Source organism: Giraffa tippelskirchi, chromosome 2, assembly GCF_054371585.1.
Source record: "Giraffa tippelskirchi isolate mGirTip1 chromosome 2, T2T-mGirTip1v1.2.pri, whole genome shotgun sequence".
NCBI classification, from domain to species: Eukaryota; Metazoa; Chordata; class Mammalia; order Artiodactyla; family Giraffidae; genus Giraffa; species Giraffa tippelskirchi.
In genome coordinates, this window is record NC_137276.1 from 54024240 (window position 1) to 54041638 (window position 17399).

Here is a 17399-nt window from a genome sequence, read left to right on the forward strand (position 1 = left end):
CCTACCCCAGGGATGGGAGACTGAGTGAGTGAGTGGATGAGCTTGCAAATGAAGTTTCTGGAAGGAACGGAAAGGTCTGGCCTAGGACAAGGTGAGAACCTTGGGCTTGCCCTGGGACCACTGTCCCCATTGCCGGGTGCCAGGGAACATGTGCTCATCAGCCTCACACCTGGTGGGTCTGGCGTTCTCAAGACAGCTGTAGGATGACGTAGGGAGGGGCTTCTCACCTTGCTGGGAGAAGCAGATTAGAAGGAAATTTATTGAGGGATAAGCCTCTTAGACATGGGCCATCTGTTCCCTCTGAGCCTCCTCTCCACAGTTGTGTGTTCACTTGGAAACATAAACATTCTCTCCAGGATGGGGGCAGGGAAGGCAGGGGCTTTCTGGAACCAAACTCCTCTGTTTGTGCCAGGCCCCTTGTGGGCACTTTACGTCTGTTTACTTGTCGGGTCTCACGTTAGCTTCTCTGAATAGGTCTTGGACTCTCCATTTTACAGAAACGGGAACTGACTTGACCAGATCACATGAAAATCCTGGGGAGTGCTGGTGTGTCAGACCGAGACCCTTGCTCCCGTTGCTGTTCCTCACTCCCCACCCCCACCCCGCCCCCTTTCATGGTTACATTGTGCTGTGATGAAGGTGTTGCCTGCAGGAGAGGCCTCAGGGAGTGGGTTTCCTGTAGCAGACAGCTGTGACTCAGGTCCTACTTCCTGTGCTGTTCTGTGCTTAGTCGCTCAGTCGTGTCCGACTCTTTGTGACCCCACAGACTGTAGCCCGCCAGGCTCCTCTGTCCATGGAATTCTCCAGGCAAGAAGACTGGAGTGAGTTGCAATGCCCTCCTCCAGGGGATCTTCCCAAACCAGGGGTTGAACCCAGGTCTCCCACATTGCAGGCAGATTCTTTATCATCTGAGCTACCAGGGAAGCCCAAGGTCCTACCGAAGGTCCTACCTCCGGTTTTCTCAAACAACCATGTGCCATGTGTTTTGTTTATTTATTTACAGTTTGTTTCATTGCATGCTCTTTATAGCAGACTCACATCAGAAAATCAGGCAGGGGTTCCTGCAGGGGCCATGGGATGTGGGACAGTTAGGAGCTTAGGTGTGTCTCGGGTCAGCTGAGCCTCTACATTGGCCATTCTTGGGTCCCTGTTACCCTTCACCCTAGCATGCTGAGAAGTCTCTGGATTTGTAACTCTTCAGGTCATGATGGAGTCTTGACTATCTGTGCGCAAGGGGCCAGATGGAGACTGAGGCTGGGTGGGCTGAACCTGGCTCACAATGACTCTGAAGGCTGGTGGCATGATTGATTTGGAGGATTTGGAGTTCTGGAACTATGCCAGGGACTTTGCTGCCTGAGATGAAGCCCTCCAACACCCTAGCTCACTGCCATGAGGCTTGAAAGGGGTAAGTGAAGCTCGTTGGTGCCTTCCTTAGATGTCTTCTCTCACTGGAGTTTGTATCTCTGAAGCCAGCGTGAGCCCAGTTACTTGCCCAAGAGCATACAGCAAGAAACAGGCATTCCAGAGCTTGAACTTTTGAATTCACGTTGTGGTTTTCAGAAGATTCTGGTTCAGGCTTTTCTAAAAAAATCATGAGCACAGTCCAATATGGTAGGCAAGCAATGGTGTGTCTTTAAGAAAGGAAGCTCAGGTTCATGGGCAGAGGCTTTGTCATCAGTCCTGACTTTGAGGGGAGCATCCTGGGGGAAGCTAAGGCTTCTGGGTGCCTCAAGAATTAAGCGTGAGAGTCTCAGTGGTATGGAGCCTGTTTGGGGGCTCCTACACCTGTGGGAGTGCCCCAGGCACCACCCAAAAGCGGGGCTTTGGCTTGAGTTTGCACGGTCTGCAGTTTCTCATATGGTGTCCTAGGAAGGAGCAGTGGGCAGACAAGAACAGACAAGATCAGACAAGAGGCAGAGAGGCAGACAGAGTCAAGGTGGGGGAAAAGGAGAAATACAATTAATTTTTAGATATGAAGATATGTTTTAAAAAAATCAAGGCAAGTGTCAGATCTTACCCTCCTTCTGGGATGCCCAGAGGGGGTCTTTCATTGTAAACATGACCAGCCCAGGCTATTTCTATCCCATCGGGGAGAAATCTGATTTATTACCGGAAGATGGAGGGAAGGTAATTTATCTGTTCAACCGTCTCTGTCAAGAGCAGAGTCCACTAAAATTGAGGGGTCTGGAAGGTCTGTTTTTGATGGTGGTAGTGAGAGGGTTCACCCACACCTACTTGCAGACCCTTGAACCCTCAGCTGTCTCCTCTGTCTCAGGTAATGTGTGTCTCAAAGCTTGGTTTGTATCTTTTGATGAACCAGTCCCATTTGTGGGAGGCATAATCCATAAGGAAAGAAAAACCTGCATGCCTTAAGCTAGTTTTCACAGTTTTGTTTTTAGCAGCAGAAAAAAATTCTGGAAACAGTCTGAATATCCTTGGTAGAGAAATGGTTAATTACTAAATGGTATGTCATGATGAAAAAAATATTTAACAGTGATAAAGCCCTGTGGCTATGAAGACTGTACAGTGCCTTGAAGAAAAATGCATACAATGACATGTTAATTTTAAAAATTAAAAAAAAAAGGTATAGTAAAAATAAAGCTAGGTAAACATGTTTGCATGAAAAAAGGAAATATGAATGAAGATGGTTATTAAATTATTGTAATAAGGTTCTTTTTTCTGTTTTAGTTTCTGGATTATTACTACATGCAAGGTGGTATGCTAGTTAAGAACATAGAATCTGGAGCCAGATTACTTGGATTCAAAACCCAGCTCTATCCCTTACTTACTAGCTGGGTGACCTTCAACAGCTGACTAAACTTCTCTGTACTTTGGTGCCTTGTCTGTAATAATAAGAATAGCAATAGTATTTAACTCTTTGGATTACTGTGAGGGTTAAATGAGTTAGCAGATGTAAGTGCTGCACAGTAGTTGCTATATAATTACTAGCTATACAAAAAATAAATTTAATTATCATAATTCTTCCATAGCTTCATGTCTTAATCATAATTAAGTGCTAATACTGGTGTAATTTTCTTTTTTTCCTATTTGAAAGTGCCTTTGCCTTCCCATAGTGATAATCATAGTAATATACAGTGTTAACTACTCCTTTCTGATAATATTGTATTGTGAGAGTTTTCTACTAGCATTTCTGATGGAGAACCATGATTTCCTGACCACTGCTTCCCCTCTACCCCCAGTCCCCACCCTCTGGCCCCAAGACTCTCTTCTCTGGTTCCTACAATAAATAATGTGGTTAACTGAGTGCAAGTAAGGATAGAGTTCTCCACCCTTCCTTTGCAGTGTGACTTTGCATCTTCTCCCATCACAACAAGGGGTCTATTTCCCTGCTCCTTGAATCTGGTCTGGTGACTTGCTTTAGCCCAGAGAATGAAGTGGAAATGAAGGTGGACCAGTTCTGAGGCCTAAAGAGGCCTTCGGTACTTCCGCTCTGTAGGTGGAGCCCTGCAGTCCCTAGGTGAATAAACCTGAGTTAGCCCATCAGAGGATGACTGTTCCACACCATGTGGAAGAGAGTTCAGTTGCTCACCTGACATCATCCTAGCTTCATCCCACTGACCCCCCAAACATGTGAGAGAGCCCGGCTAGGCTCAGCAGAAGTACCTATCCAAACCCTTGGAAAAATGAATGAGCCCATCCAAGACTGGAAGAACAGTTCAGCTGACCTGTAGACTCATAGCAAATGATAACTACGTATTGTTTTCGGCCACTGAAGCTGGAGGTGTTTTATTATGCAGCCGTGGCTGACAGGTATAATTACAAGGAACAAGACCGTTAATCTGAGCCTCTGAGCCCCTCTGATGGGTCCACTGGGCAGGATGGGTACCCTCTCCACCTCCTGCATCTGTTGCACTGAGCCCTGGTGTCCACCTTGCTACCTTCCAAAGTTGCCAAAACCCTCACGTCATCACACTCAAGGTCCTCAGTGGATAATCTTTGTCCCTGTAGTCTAGGCTCCTTTCTGAAGACAGGGACAACCCCATGGTGGGGAGGAATATCTATGTCCCTTTCAGCTCCTGTCTCCCACTATAGTTCAAGTCATTTTGTGGGGCTTCAAAGTGGGGAAGGTGGCATGGAGCTCTCAGGCCCTAGGAAGCCTGCAGGATGGACAGGCACTTTCTCAGACCCCAAAGACCCTCCCATAAGGCCTCTCCAACCCTCCCCAGGAGTCCCCTCGCCTACAGCCTCAGGATCTATGGAAGGAAGGCAGCCTGACAGAGGCTCAGTGTCACAGATTTTCCCAGCTGGTGAGGCATAGACAGCTGTCTGTCTGACCACAGCCTAAACATGAGACCCCTCAGGTCCCAACAGAATTGAACATTCCTTTAAAACAATGCTGCCGTTTAGATGGTTACCAACTTTTCAAATGCTTTAGAGAAAGCCCCTTTTTTAAGTAAATTGGTAAACAATTTACCAATTGTGGTAAGTTCAGCAAACTGGCCACTCAACATATTGATTTTTGATGATGGTTTTGTAGAATTAACCCAGAGTCCCATGCTTGCCACTTCATGTCACTGCCACGGGCCTAGCATAGCACTTAGGCAAAGCCATGCTCCGGAAAGACATCTTAGATTGGACAGTAGGCGATATTGGCCTGTGTGTGTCACAGCTGGTGACATCAGCTCAGGGACATCCTCCAGGCAGCCCTAGGCAACTTTCTCTTTCGGCAGACAGTGCACAGGCACTCCTATGTCAGTGAACCAGGGTACAGAGGCCAAATTCCCAGAGCTTGGCACACCCGGCGCCCCTGCTGTTTATTCCACAGTGCTGCGTGAGCCCCAGGGTCAGCCCCAGAAGACGGTGTAAGGGGGGTGGAACCACTACACCTGGGCATGCTCAGACTTCCTCTGCAGCCACAGCAGAGCAAGTTTACCAGATAGCCGGTGCCAAGCCAATGCCTGGCTTTAGTCACAGTCAATGCCTGGTGAGTCACAACCTCACTATGGGGTAATAGACTATGTTCATAGAGTCTATTGTTATACCCATTCACAGGGGAGAAGACTGAGGCTTAGCAGAGCTGAAGGACCTGCTCAAGGACGCATATCTAGCTGGGGGTGGAGCTGAGCAACCCAGACAGAGCTTCACTTCCAGGAAGTCTACAGTCTCCCTTGGGCACCTGTGTGTGTGTGTCTTCATGAATGTGATGAGGAAACTCCTTTCTTTGCAGGAGGCAGTTGTTGCGATGGAAAGAGATGGACAGACCCAGGTTTCTGGCTCTGCCTCATAACCTTTCTGAGCCTCAGTTTCAGATCTGTAAAATGGACCATGCTGCCCTGAGGTGGTTCCAAGGATTTAAATAAGACTGCATGATAGGGACCTAGTAAAATTGCTTGCTTTGCCCTTCTTGTTCTAAGTTGTTTGCAAATCCCTGCAATGGAATTTAAAAGCTATGTACACTAATAGAAATCCAGACTCAGCATGGGAGCCACACACTTAGATTATTCTGAAGTATTTTGTGGCTAAAAAACAAAGAGCTGCCCTTGTACTGTGCACAAGGACTTAACCCTGCTGTGTTTCCTATCAATTGTGTGTGCGTGTATGCACATACATCTTCAACTTCTCTTTTCTTTATTGTAATAAAAAACATTTTCACAGGGAATTCCCTGGTGGCTTAGTGGTTAGGATTCTGGGCTTTCAGTGTTGAGGGAAGTCATTCTGGTTTATACATGAGTTAACTTAAATTTTACGCTAAATAGTCTTTGTGTGCCTATCAAACGTACATTGTACATCTGTTTTGAATATTTTAAAAAAGGGCACATTGACCAGAAGTAAAGAATGTCCATGTTTAAAGTGTAGATTAAATGTTCCCCTTCCTAGGACACCAATGCTAATCCTCAGATGATAAGACTCACTTCCCAGGTACCAAGGCCATATTGACTTGCTGTGTACAGGTTGGTCTGTTTTTCTTTTTTTTCCCCTAAAAAAAACCTTGAAGAAATGTGACCCTGACTTGTTTAATGGTCTTATTCTGACAAGATATGAAACTGGTGAAAACTCTGCTTCTCTTGGGCAGTTTCTCAGAGTCAACTGGGAAGCAGGCTTCTGGCTAGTCTTCAGTTTGGCTCAAATACAACTCTTTTCTATTCTTGCTCTTGATTGCTTATTAATTATTTTCATTGATAAGTGCTCCTGAGCAAGTCCATCCTGGGGAGGGTGTTGCAGGGTCCGAGCCCAGCTTGGCCTCCCGGTGGGGAGGGACTCAGGGAAACAGCCCTCCTCTGCCAGGCTGGGACCTCCAGGGAGAGCCGGGCTGCAGCCAGCCAGCCAGCCCGGGTGGGGGCCTTACACTTGGGTTCAGGGTGTGAGAACTGGTTATTTTTACACAGCCCCAGTGGGATGTGATGCCACTCTGGAAAGGGGGGCTGTCAGCTTCTCCAGAGAAGTGGCCCGAGGCTGAGCTGTGCAGCCTGCCCCCTCCCTCTGCTTCACACCCAGGCCTCCCCTTGGCACACAGAACTCTTGATAACCAGGAGGCTTGTGGAGGCTCCAGCTCTGGTCACAGCCTCCCTGAGCTATGGCCCCAGAGGAGTCACCAGAGCTGGGCTTTCTTAGACCCCTGAGATGGGGCCTTCCTTAGGCTGCAGAGACTAAGTGGGGGATGGGGGACAGGAACCCTGGGTTTGTGTTAGACTTGGCTGGCTTTTCCCCGGGAGACTTTGCCTGCCCCAGGCCCTAGGACCTTCTACCAAAGGCCAGCCAAGGTTCAGCGGTCCCAACCTTGCATCCTGGGTTAGGCAACTCCCATGCATCAGCCTGCCCTGGCCTGGTGGCCCAGTACTGGGAGCTGGGTGCCTGTAGCCCTCTGTTGGCCTGTCTCCCTCACCCCTCAATCCTCCTGCCCCCCCCAGGCCTTGTAGGAGAGGGCAGCCTTGCTCTTCAAGGCCTCACCCTGGCAAGGAGTCCAGCTCTACACCCCTAGCCTAACGCCTGGGACAGGAGCTGCCTGCCTGCAGTTCGGGACTCCTTGGACCTGTGCGCCCTATCCCCTCTGGTCACCCCACCTCGTGGGCCAACTCACTCACCAGGCCAGCCCTGCCTTGGTTCGTAGCTTCTCTGAGCACCTCACGACTCCCCACCTGCTCTGCATTCACACCTGCTGTTTCCCCTCCGGCACCGTCCCTTCCACATTCCTCCTGCCAGTTACTTGGTCTTCTTTAGTGTCTCACAAAGGTTGGCCCTTCTGATGCCTCCCACCCAGGGTAAGGACCTTCTCCATCCCATTTTCTAATTGCATCCTGTTCTTTCTCTTGAGGAAATGTATTCAGTTCAAGGTGATTAATCTGTTGACTTTTGGGGGGGGGGTGGAGTGCAGGTCAGCTTCCCCCACTAGACTAGAAAGATCCATGAGGCCAAGATCACGTCTGCTCATGGCTTCTCCACAAAAGGGCCCGATGCCAGGAATGGAGGGCGGGAGGGCAGGGGACGCGTACACAGCCTGTCCCACGGCCTCCCCAGAGCCTTTCCTTACACCCGGGCAGTTGTGCGGTGCTTACCTTTCTGGTTCATCAGGTCAGGGCCAGGAATTCGGGGACAGCAGGGCTTGCCTTTCCCGGGCTTGGCATGATGCCTTGGGTGCCTTCTCCCTGAGAGGGGACACAGGAACAGAGTCCCTCCCTTAGCATGCTTGGGGACACTGGGGAAAGGGTCTGTGCAGGGTGACAGGAGCGAACTTCAGCCCCCAAGTTTGGGAATATTTATTCAGGGAAACTCAGGATGGGTCAGGCTACAGGAGGATCCAGGGAAAGAGTGGGCCTTCAGGCTATCTCTTTCCCATAAATAACAAAGACAATGTGGGGAGATGCTCTGCCCTCAGAATATGTCTTCCTCATCTTCCTGCCCAAGAAACAATTCAGCACCACAACTCAGAAGTATCTATGCCCCTGGGACTTCCTTGGTGGTCCAGTGACTAAGATTCTGTGCTCTCAATGTAGAGGGCCCAGGTTCCATCGCTGGTCAAAGAACGAGACCCCTCATGTTGCAGCTAAGAGTTTGCAGGTGGCAACTAAGACCTGGTGCAGCCAAACTAAAAAAGTAAATGTTTTTTTAAGAATTGTCTATGCCCTTTGACATAGTAATTCTCTCCTCTCAGCAATCTAGGAAAATTAGCCAAAATATAGGAAATGTTTTATGTAGACCCATGCTTTTTACTGTATACTTAAAATAGCTCAAAGTTGTGAAACATTTAAATATGTAAACTCATCACAGTACATTCACGTAGTGGCAAGTTATACCTAAAATTATTAGTTAAACAACATCATTTTGGGGAATCTGGTAGAGACACTCCTAGGATAGGAAACTTAATTAGCAAAGACATTCACCTTCACTGAATTGTCATTAACGTAGCATTGGTAATCTCTAACATGTCCAGCAGAAGAGGTCTGATAAATCATGTTGCTATGGGCTGTGTTTATGAGGAACTCTAATCACTGTTTTCCATGTTGTATATGTGGCAATGTTCATTGCAGAAACTTTAGAAAGTGAATACTTTCGATAATCCTATTGCTCAGACAGAGATGGTTGCTGTTGACATTCTGGTGTAAATGCTTCCAGATTTCAATCGTAAATATTTTTTGTGACTATAATAATACAGTGATAAATAAAAACAGATATAAGATCAAACATACAGAGAGATATTCATTACAAAGATGCTTTTAAGCATACTGAAAAGAAATAAACAAAATGTTGAACATGGCCATTCTTGAGTAATGAAATTATGGGTGTTTTTCACCCTGGTATTTATTTCTATATCCTCAAATTCAGATAAATGTTAAAATAACCATAACTGTTAAAAAAAAAAAAAGACAGTAAGCAGGTTTTAGAGGGTTAGGCAAGAGAAAAAGTTCAAAATATTCAGCAATCTGAATTGAGAAAGACAGGAGAGCTAAACACTCATATCCATAAAGGTGCAAGGACCATGTGCCCCAGTTCTAAATGAACATGCCTCCCCACCACGTTCTAATCCCAGCTGCCACAGGTGTTTCCTGTGCATGAGATCTGGGGGTGTTCAGACCCAGATGGTCTACTAATTAATTTATTCACTCCTTCAACACAAATTGACTGTATTATGCATGTGTATCAGAGTGGTTCCAAAACTTCCAGTGAGGTAGGAATTAGGTGCAGTAAAAGCAGTGTGCTTACCACACAGACACAAAACCTTTTCCTTCTACTTAGTGTGTGTGTGTTTGGGGAGCTGGGGCTGTGGACTGACTGCAGGGTATAAGGTTTCTGAGCCTCCCTCTGGTGCTGCTGCTGTGAATAGAGGTGCCATATGGGTTCAGGGGTGACGTCTTTCAGGGCCCAGGACTGCCTGTCCTCCAACATTTCCTGATTCCCACCATCCCGGACCAGGGAATCCCTGCTCAGGGACTGGCACCCTGGGCGGGGACAGGGGAGAGTCCTACCTTCTGCGGAGAAGACAGACAAGCAGAGAAGCAGGATGCAGAGCAGGCTGGTGAGGGCTAGAAACCTCATGGTGGCGGGGCAGGAACTCACGCCCTGGAGAGGCTGCTGTGCTGCAGAAGTCCTCCCTTAGGGCCACCTGGGAACTTTATAGAGCAGCAGAGACAGAGGTGTTTCCCAGTGGGCAGGGCACCAGCAGCCTTGGAATTCTCATAAAGGGTAGAGTCAGCACCTCCCAAGAGGAAAAAAAAACCCAAACCAGCTTTTCGAGAAGTTGAGAGCATTTCATGAACTGTAACACGCAAAGCTATAAATGCCCAGCCCCAGGAGGGAGCTCCCAGCCCTGGCTTCAGAGAGCTCCTGGGAGGGAAGAGTCATTTCCCAGGGTTGAACATTAACTTTTAGTGTCAGTAATCATTCTATCAAACACAGATTTTCCTGTTTATTCCTTAGATGTGGCAGGGAGGACCATAAAACCCTTTGCAAAATCTCAGGGGAAGAGTCTTGAGCAGTAAGTGAAAGATAGGGAGCACAGGGCGAGGAATCAGACAGCCTGGGTTTGAGTCCTTGGTCTGCCACATATCCATGGTGTGTCCTTGAACTTGCCATCAAATGTCTTTGAGTCTGCTTCCTACCTGTGAAATGGGTACAGTGCTCTCTTTCCCACAAACCTGAACAAGGACATGTGTGAGGAGCCACCTGAAACACGGGAGATGCTTGTACGGCTGGAAAGGAGACGGATTGGTGGCTGCACCTTGACAGGTATTTAAGATAGTAATGAAACAAAAGAACTTGCAGGTTAAGGATCAGTGTGAGAAAAGAGGTGAAGAAAGAACATCCTATGACAGGAAGCATGGGGGAAAGTTGGTCAATGGTACAGGTGGCTTGAGAGTCACCTACTCATTGGATACGTATCATGGGCTCGGCTGTGTACCTGGGCCCAGGGACACAGAAGACACTGTGCCTGGCTGGTCTCAGGGAGCTTCTGTTGGTGGAGGCAGTCATGCAGACACACAGAATTTGCATTTGCCCTTGTGATGTCATGTCTATCTGTCCTTTGCCTTAATAAGTGTGCCCTTCTAACCAAAGAGCTGGCTCTGGTTCCCAGCGTTGAAGGGCATGTGGAGAGATGGTAGTATCAGGTTCAACTCGCTAGGATCGCCTTGGTTTCTGGCAGTCAGTTCAGACAATCCCCATTGCCTGGGACTGGCCCTCTTCTCTTGCTAGAGATTAGAGATTCAATTTAGATCACATTCTCAGACAGCTTCCTGAACAAATTGGCCAGGGGATTTCTGACAGTCAGCCTGTATGCTTTGATGTGTTTTCAAAACCTTTAAAACCAGTCCACACAAGGAAACTAGCCACTGGGCTTAAGGGCCAAATGTCATACTATGTTAGTCACTTGCCTAGCCCCTGCCTGATTCCCTTTCCAGCTTGTGTTCTGAATCCTGCTGGCTGTGCTGGGTGGGCAGTGGCAGAGGGTGTGATCAGAAAGACCCAAGGGGTCTACCAAGGGTGGCTTCAGAGCTGGTGCCCAGGAGAGCCATTGTAGGGAGGAGAGTCCAAAAGAGGATGGGGCTGGCCTTGAGGCTGCATCCATCAGCCTGCACATTGTTCTCTCTTAGATTGCTTGTTATAGGTTCCTAAACTCAGCGAAGTTTCCTGAAGATGCTTCCTAAGATTGAGATTACATCCATGACCCATGTCAAGCACTTTACCACTATTTTATCTAATTTTTATCTGGGGTTACTTGGAGTGTCACTGAGTTCTCTGGGCAACAGCATACCTTTGGCTGCCACCCACCCGTTACCTGTTGAAACAGGCACTCTCTGCATTGGCATGGTTCCTTTTTCCTTTTGGCAGGCCATCATCAGAGGAGAAAGGAACCAGCTACTTGGCAGAGGGAGTAGAGCCTGGCCAAGCTGAACTCTCACTGCTTAGCAGTGGGGCAGAAGTTAGGAGAGAGTCAACCCTGAATATTCATTGGAAGAACTGATGCTGAAGCTGAGGCTCCAATACTTTGGCCACCTGATGGGAAGAGCCAACTCACTGGAAACAACTCTGGTGCTGGGAAAGAGTGAAGGCAAAAGGAGAAGGGGGCAACAGAGGATGAGATGGTTAGATAGTATCACCGACTCAATGGATATGAATCTGAGCAACTTTGGGAGATAGTGGAGGATAGGGAAGCCTAGCGTGCAGCAGTCCATGGGGTCGCAGAGAGTCAGACGTGACTGAGCGACTGGACAACAACCCAGGCTAGTGAAGAGATTTGTTGAGATTCACACTCTACTAAAGCTAGGACTTGGGTAATTTTTCCAGAACCCTCAGCCACTCAGCCAGAGAGTCAGAAATAGACATTAGGTTTTCAGTATGGCTTTTCTGTCACCATAGAACAGAGCCATGGGGGCACTGAACAGTTAAGAGCAAGAACTGGCAATCTCAGGAGACTGTTACTTACACACTCACACATACGATTCACAGACCATATGTTTAAAGAGAAGAGTAGATTCAGAAGTCAGAATTCCACCTCCTTTTTAAATGCTTCTAAAAAATTACTGAGGCAATCTCTGATGCATTCATTTGAATAACACAGGGTATTAAGTATAAATACCATCTGAAATCCCACTCCCCAGAGACAATTCCTGTTCACAGATTTTTCACCTGCTTTTTTAACATTTCAAAGATAGCTGTCAACTTCTTTAAAAAAGGAAGAAACACCTCTGGCTCTTTAGAATATCTGAAATCTCATGTCGGACTGAGAGAGGTGAAAATGAGAAGCATTTTAACAGGAACACCTGTTAGTTTTTAAGCACATGAAGTTTGGGTACAAAAATAATCAAATTTGAGGCTTTGAATCCTTTCCAAAAATGAATTGGAACACTTGGCAGCCTTCCTGAGAAATAAGTCTCCGGAGACACACCTAACACACAGGGGAATTTACAAGGAAGAAAATATTTTCAAGTTAAGTCTGTGATTTCTGAGGTCAATTAGGAAAATGCCTGAAGCCCTTTATGGTAAGAACATTCTGGCTCATGTCCCTCACTTCACTCTTGGCCATCACGCTTTTCTTCAAGGATACTTTATGGACCCCGTGATTGATCAGAAATGACTCTCCCTCTTTTATTTGCCCAGCAAATTGCAGGTCAGCTTATAATACAGGGAGGGGTCAGCATCTGGTGTGGTCCTTCAATTGTCTTCTAATTTAATTCTCTTCCCACCTTAGGGATGCAGGCATTTCATTTCCATCTTGCAACAAGGGAAAGGGAAGTTTTCTTTCACCCAAACATGTTATGGTAACTTCTCACTTGGAACCAGGTCTTGTGCCTCCAAAGCTGAGGTTCTTTCCTGACTTGGTTCCACAAGAACTCGTTAGTTGGAAATAATCCACAATGTTAATGTTTAGCTTACATGCCATCCTCAAACTGCACCCAAACCTGATACTTTCTCTATTTTTTACAGCTAACCTGAACTTCCTCATGAGCCTCTAACCCACCAGATCTTGCCTGCCTCTGGGTTGTTCTGCTGCTGGGGTCAAGACTGGTAAATCCAGGGTCTGCCGCCTCCACCTTTGCCCTCACTGGTCCCCTCGGTTCTCAATGGTGCTGTGAATCCTCCCACTACTACTCTTGCCTCCCTCCCGCTGCCTAACCACAGTCACGGCTGTGGGCTACCCTGCCTCACCATGGTGGCTGCTAGCAGACCTGTGGGCTCCTCCATGGGCACATGCCAGAAAATGATCTCTTTTCCCACACTATGAAGCCACCTGAGGAGACTAGAAGGCACTGTCTTTTCTATCCTATGGCCACTCCATGCTGGTGCTGTAGCACCTGTGAAGCCACCATCTTGAGTCTCTAATGGGACTAGTCCCTTGGCTTTCTGCTTTCTAACTGGAGTTCCTGACCTCTCGCCTCCACCCCTTCACACCCAGCACATGGGTTTAGTGTGGAGTAGGGGACTCAGGACACTTGCCATCGCTGTCTCCCTGCCTTCCCCTACACTTGTGAAAAGCCCAGGCTGTACAGCCGCGTGATCCAGGCTCTAAGGGGAGCCCTGCCGTGTTTAAGCTGTATGACTCTGGACAAGTTGCTCAACTCCTCAGTTTCTCTGCTCCTCTGTAAAACAGTAGTTGAAGTTGGAGAGGAAGAGATCTCTTTGATGAAAGTGGGATGGTAAAGCATCGTGTTATATGAAAAGAAGTTTTTGTTCCATTAGGCAGTCAGCTCCCAGCAGTGGAGTGAAAAGCTTTCCCTTCCTTTTTCAATAGCAACCTGTCTCGAAGAAATACCAACCTCCCACTTGTGTTCAAGAATGTACTATGCTTCAATGCGAAACAATGACTGTCTTTTCTTGCCATGATTCAGGGCAAAGAAAAAATAAGCACACTGAAATTCAGGTCAAAATGAATGATAGCAGACCCACTCACGAATAAGGACCTTAATGGAGAAGGGTGAAAGGACCAGCAGAACAAGTGCCATTAACTTGGGCAGTAGGGAGGAGGAGGATGCTAAGATTTTCCACTTTTGCCAGCGCTCAGAGCTGGAGAATTGCAGGTAGGGTTGGGATGGATCCTGTTTGTCAGCATCTCTTCTGTGCTTTGCAAGTTTGGCAGCAGGCTTCCCAGAAGAGAGGTGTCATCTTCTCTTACTCTCACCCCCACACCTAGCATCACCAGGACCAGGTGGATGCGTAAGGTGCGGCAAGAGCTCTGTGCCCTGGGCTAAACTTCAACCCTGACATCACTGCAGACACAGCACATCGGCACTTCAAGGGCCTTGAAGGCTCTGGGTTCAGTCCCACTCAGGCAAGATGGTGCCAAAGGCCACAGGGTGGAGAGAGGTTCTAAAATCTGAAAAGCTTAAGTGTTTCAATGTATTTTCTCTCCCTATGGACTTTTCCTTTCTAAAAAACTATTTGTTGTGATATTTAGTTGCTAAGTCACATCCGACTATTGGTGACCCCATGGACTGTAGCCCTCCAGGCTCCTCTGTCCATGGGATTTCCCAGGCAAGAATACTGGAGTCGGTTGGCACTTTATCAAGGGAATCTACCCGACCCAGGGATCAAACCCATGTCTCCTCCATTGGCAGGCGGATTCTTTACCACTGAGCCACCAGGGAAGCCCCCCCAAAACTATTTAGGGGCAGATATAATATAATGAAAAAGATACTGAACACCCCATTTCCCTTCCAAATGCCCATTTTTCTGCCACTCGATTAACAAGAATAAAAATCTTGTCATAATTTCTCCAACTTTTTTTTGTTATGCCTCAGGGCATGCAGGATCTTAGTTCCCTAACCAGGGATTAAACCTATGCCCCATGCAGTGGAAGCTCACAGTCCTAATCACTACACTGCCAGAGAAGACCCTAACTTCTTTTTAAATGCTTCTTCTACTTAAATGAGGTAGGTGATCACACTTCTGTCTTTTCTAAAGCACCCAGTACAATGGTGACATAACAGGTGAGCACACAATTAGGCACAAACACATTTGGTTTGCAGGCAGAGGCTGGGTTCTCTGTAAAGTAGATTAGGATACTTGCCATGATTCCTTGTGTGGAGGCTGCCCCAGACATACCCCTTCCCATCAAAGCTGGAAGTCCCCTCCAGCTACCAACCCTTCTGTGGTACGCAGGACATCTGTGTTTCTGTGAGCACTTACATAATTGCTCCCTTTCTCTGAACTCCTGGAGGGATTAGTCTGGATGCTTCTGTAGTTTCTTAATAATTACTTCACAATTACCTTGGATGTTTGTTGCCATTTCTATTTTAACAACTTGCTACCAAATAGAGTGACTATCTCTTCACCTGACTTCTTAAAAAAGTGACGTGTAATGCTGTTGTGTACAGCCCCGAAATTTCCCACCAATGGTAAAGGTTTGTCTCCAGCATTCCCTGCTCAAAGGTCACCAGGGCCAGGGCCAGCGGCTGTCTCTCACTTCGGGAGCTCTTCTGGCCACCACCCATTGCCTCTGCCCATCTGGTGCTGTCTTCTAGCTGACAAGTTTCCAGCCAGACTTTGACAGGAGGGCACAAAAGGGTCTCCTTCATCCTGGTTCGTTTCCACAGTTGGTGCTAGGAGTTCGTTCCTTCAAGGAGTACCAAACTGAACCAACTTGTTAATTCCCTACTCTCCTTATGAACAGATCATACCAAAGCACAAAAGCTTTCTTTCTCAGCCACCACTGGCCTTTCTGTTCAGAAGTCATTCTGCTTTGCTGGGAAATCAGTCCATTCAGCCTGTGTTAAGTACATGACTGGGTGGGGCTAGGTTGTTCTTTTCTTGTGGAAGATTCCCTCTGAATCATCAGATCCCTGTTCTTACAGGACAATGAACTATGAGAAATAGAAAACAAATCATTGAGAACTACCATTATTTCTTCAATTCTAAGATGCCACTGATTTAATGATAAGCTGTTTGGTTTTGTGGGGGAAAAAGTTACAAAATCAAATACATGTTTCAGAAATGAAGTGTGAAAAATACTGCATCTGAGAACAGGTAGCATGACTAACAAGCTAACGTATCAAGACGTGACACCCTTCCTAGGAGATCATCATTAGAACCTCTGGTTACCAAGCCCTGTGATGCTATGTAAAACTGCCCTGGGGTGCACAGGTGCGCAGTCCACCTTTTCCAGGCACACGGAAGGTTAGGCCGGAAGGATGGTTACCTGACACCACATTTACTGGTGATTAGTCAGATTTTAACAAGTGCTTAGTGGAAAGCATTTGTTTTAAATATTTAAAAATTGTCTGAATTTGCCCAGTTGTGTCAGGTTGGTCCTGCCAGAAAAAAATCAATCCTCTATTTCTGGGTGTAGTTACAGAGACCCTCCCCTCCCCCAGCCAAAGACTTCCAACTGTAGCTTGCAAGGTTGCAACACAACTTCTCAGTTGAAGGCAGAGGACTGAGAGGCCCCTTTGGAGGGCTGATATTCCATAAGGGGAGGAAGCAACACAAGCTATGAGCACCGCGGAGTGGAATGCTGAGGCTGAAGGAAAGACACTGTGCTGGCCCTGCCATTGTGCTAACTGGCAGCCGCCCTGTGTAGTATCAGCTAAGAGTATCAACCTCCTTCCCCCATCAGACTTTTCACTTAGTTCATCTTTGCTACAGACACAAAACGTTCCTTTTGCTATTTTCAAGTGTTAGTAATACTGAGAGAACTTTCTCCATCTTCCTAAACTGTTTCAAAAAACACAAACTCCTCAAGACCATAACTTTCATCTTTTCCTGAAAATGGCTTCCATTTTGAGTGCTAGCTAAACTGAGTACATTTAAGGAGGATTTCATCTTACTGATTACATCAATCTTAAATAAACGGCTTGCTTTGTAGCTCCAAGTGGACTGGGCAATACAAAAGAGTTTCTGGTCCTCTATATAATAGGATCTAGGAAGTAAAACATTGATTAACATCCATTTACCCTTCAATGATATCAATGCCTTTTGATAAACACTAAAATTCTAACGTTCAGAGAAGGCAATGTAACCCACTCCACTACTCTTGCCTGGAAAATCCCATGGACGGAGGAGCCTGGTAGGCTGCAGTCCATGGGGTCGATAAGAGTCAGACATGACTGAACTTCACTTTCACTTTTCACTTCCATGCATCGGAGAAGGAAATGGCATCCCACTCCAGTATCCTTGCCTGGAGAATCCCAGGGATGGGGGAGCCTGGTGGGCTGCCGTCTATGGGGTTGCACAGAGTCGGACACGACTGAAGCGACTTAGCAGCAGCAGCAAGTATTAGTCTTTTCAGCTAAACCTCAACCTATTTAATTAGTACAGAGTTTTTGATTCTCAAATAGGACTTCAGCTCTATGGCATTCATCACAAACTTACCAGTATAACTGGTTAACTCTACCACTTTATTTTTCCCAGCTATGACCTTGTGCAAAGACTGAACCTGTGGGCTTTGGTTTACCCCTCCACAAAATGGGGCAAGCAGTGCTTGGCTCAAAGGAATGTTATAATCACACAAA

The 17399-nt window shown here is 47.0% G+C and overlaps 1 protein-coding gene across 1 annotated transcript; it reads right to left on the reverse strand.

The window, feature by feature from the left end:
- Window positions 1-974: 974 nt before the first annotated feature.
- Window positions 975-9492, reverse strand: GPR15LG (G protein-coupled receptor 15 ligand). The gene is made up of 3 exons (XM_081563510.1): window positions 9423-9492; window positions 7515-7604; window positions 975-1865 (listed from the first exon to the last, which is right to left on the reverse strand). The coding sequence occupies exons 1-3, from the start codon at window positions 9490-9492 to the stop codon at window positions 1780-1782; spliced, it is 246 nt and encodes an 81-aa protein (XP_081419636.1). The 3' UTR covers window positions 975-1779.
- Window positions 9493-17399: the final 7907 nt, after the last annotated feature.

Coding starts and splice junctions, on each gene's coding strand:
- GPR15LG (XM_081563510.1), bottom strand. CDS start 9,492: ATGAGGTTTCTAGCCCTCACCAGCCTGCTCTGCATCCTGCTTCTCTGC. Junction 7,605..9,422: donor GTCTGTCTTCTCCGCAGAAG/GTAGGACTCTCC, acceptor GTCCCCTCTCAG/GGAGAAGGCACCCAAGGCAT. Junction 1,866..7,514: donor TGACCTGATGAACCAGAAAG/GTAAGCACCGCA, acceptor GCTCCTTCCTAG/GACACCATATGAGAAACTGC.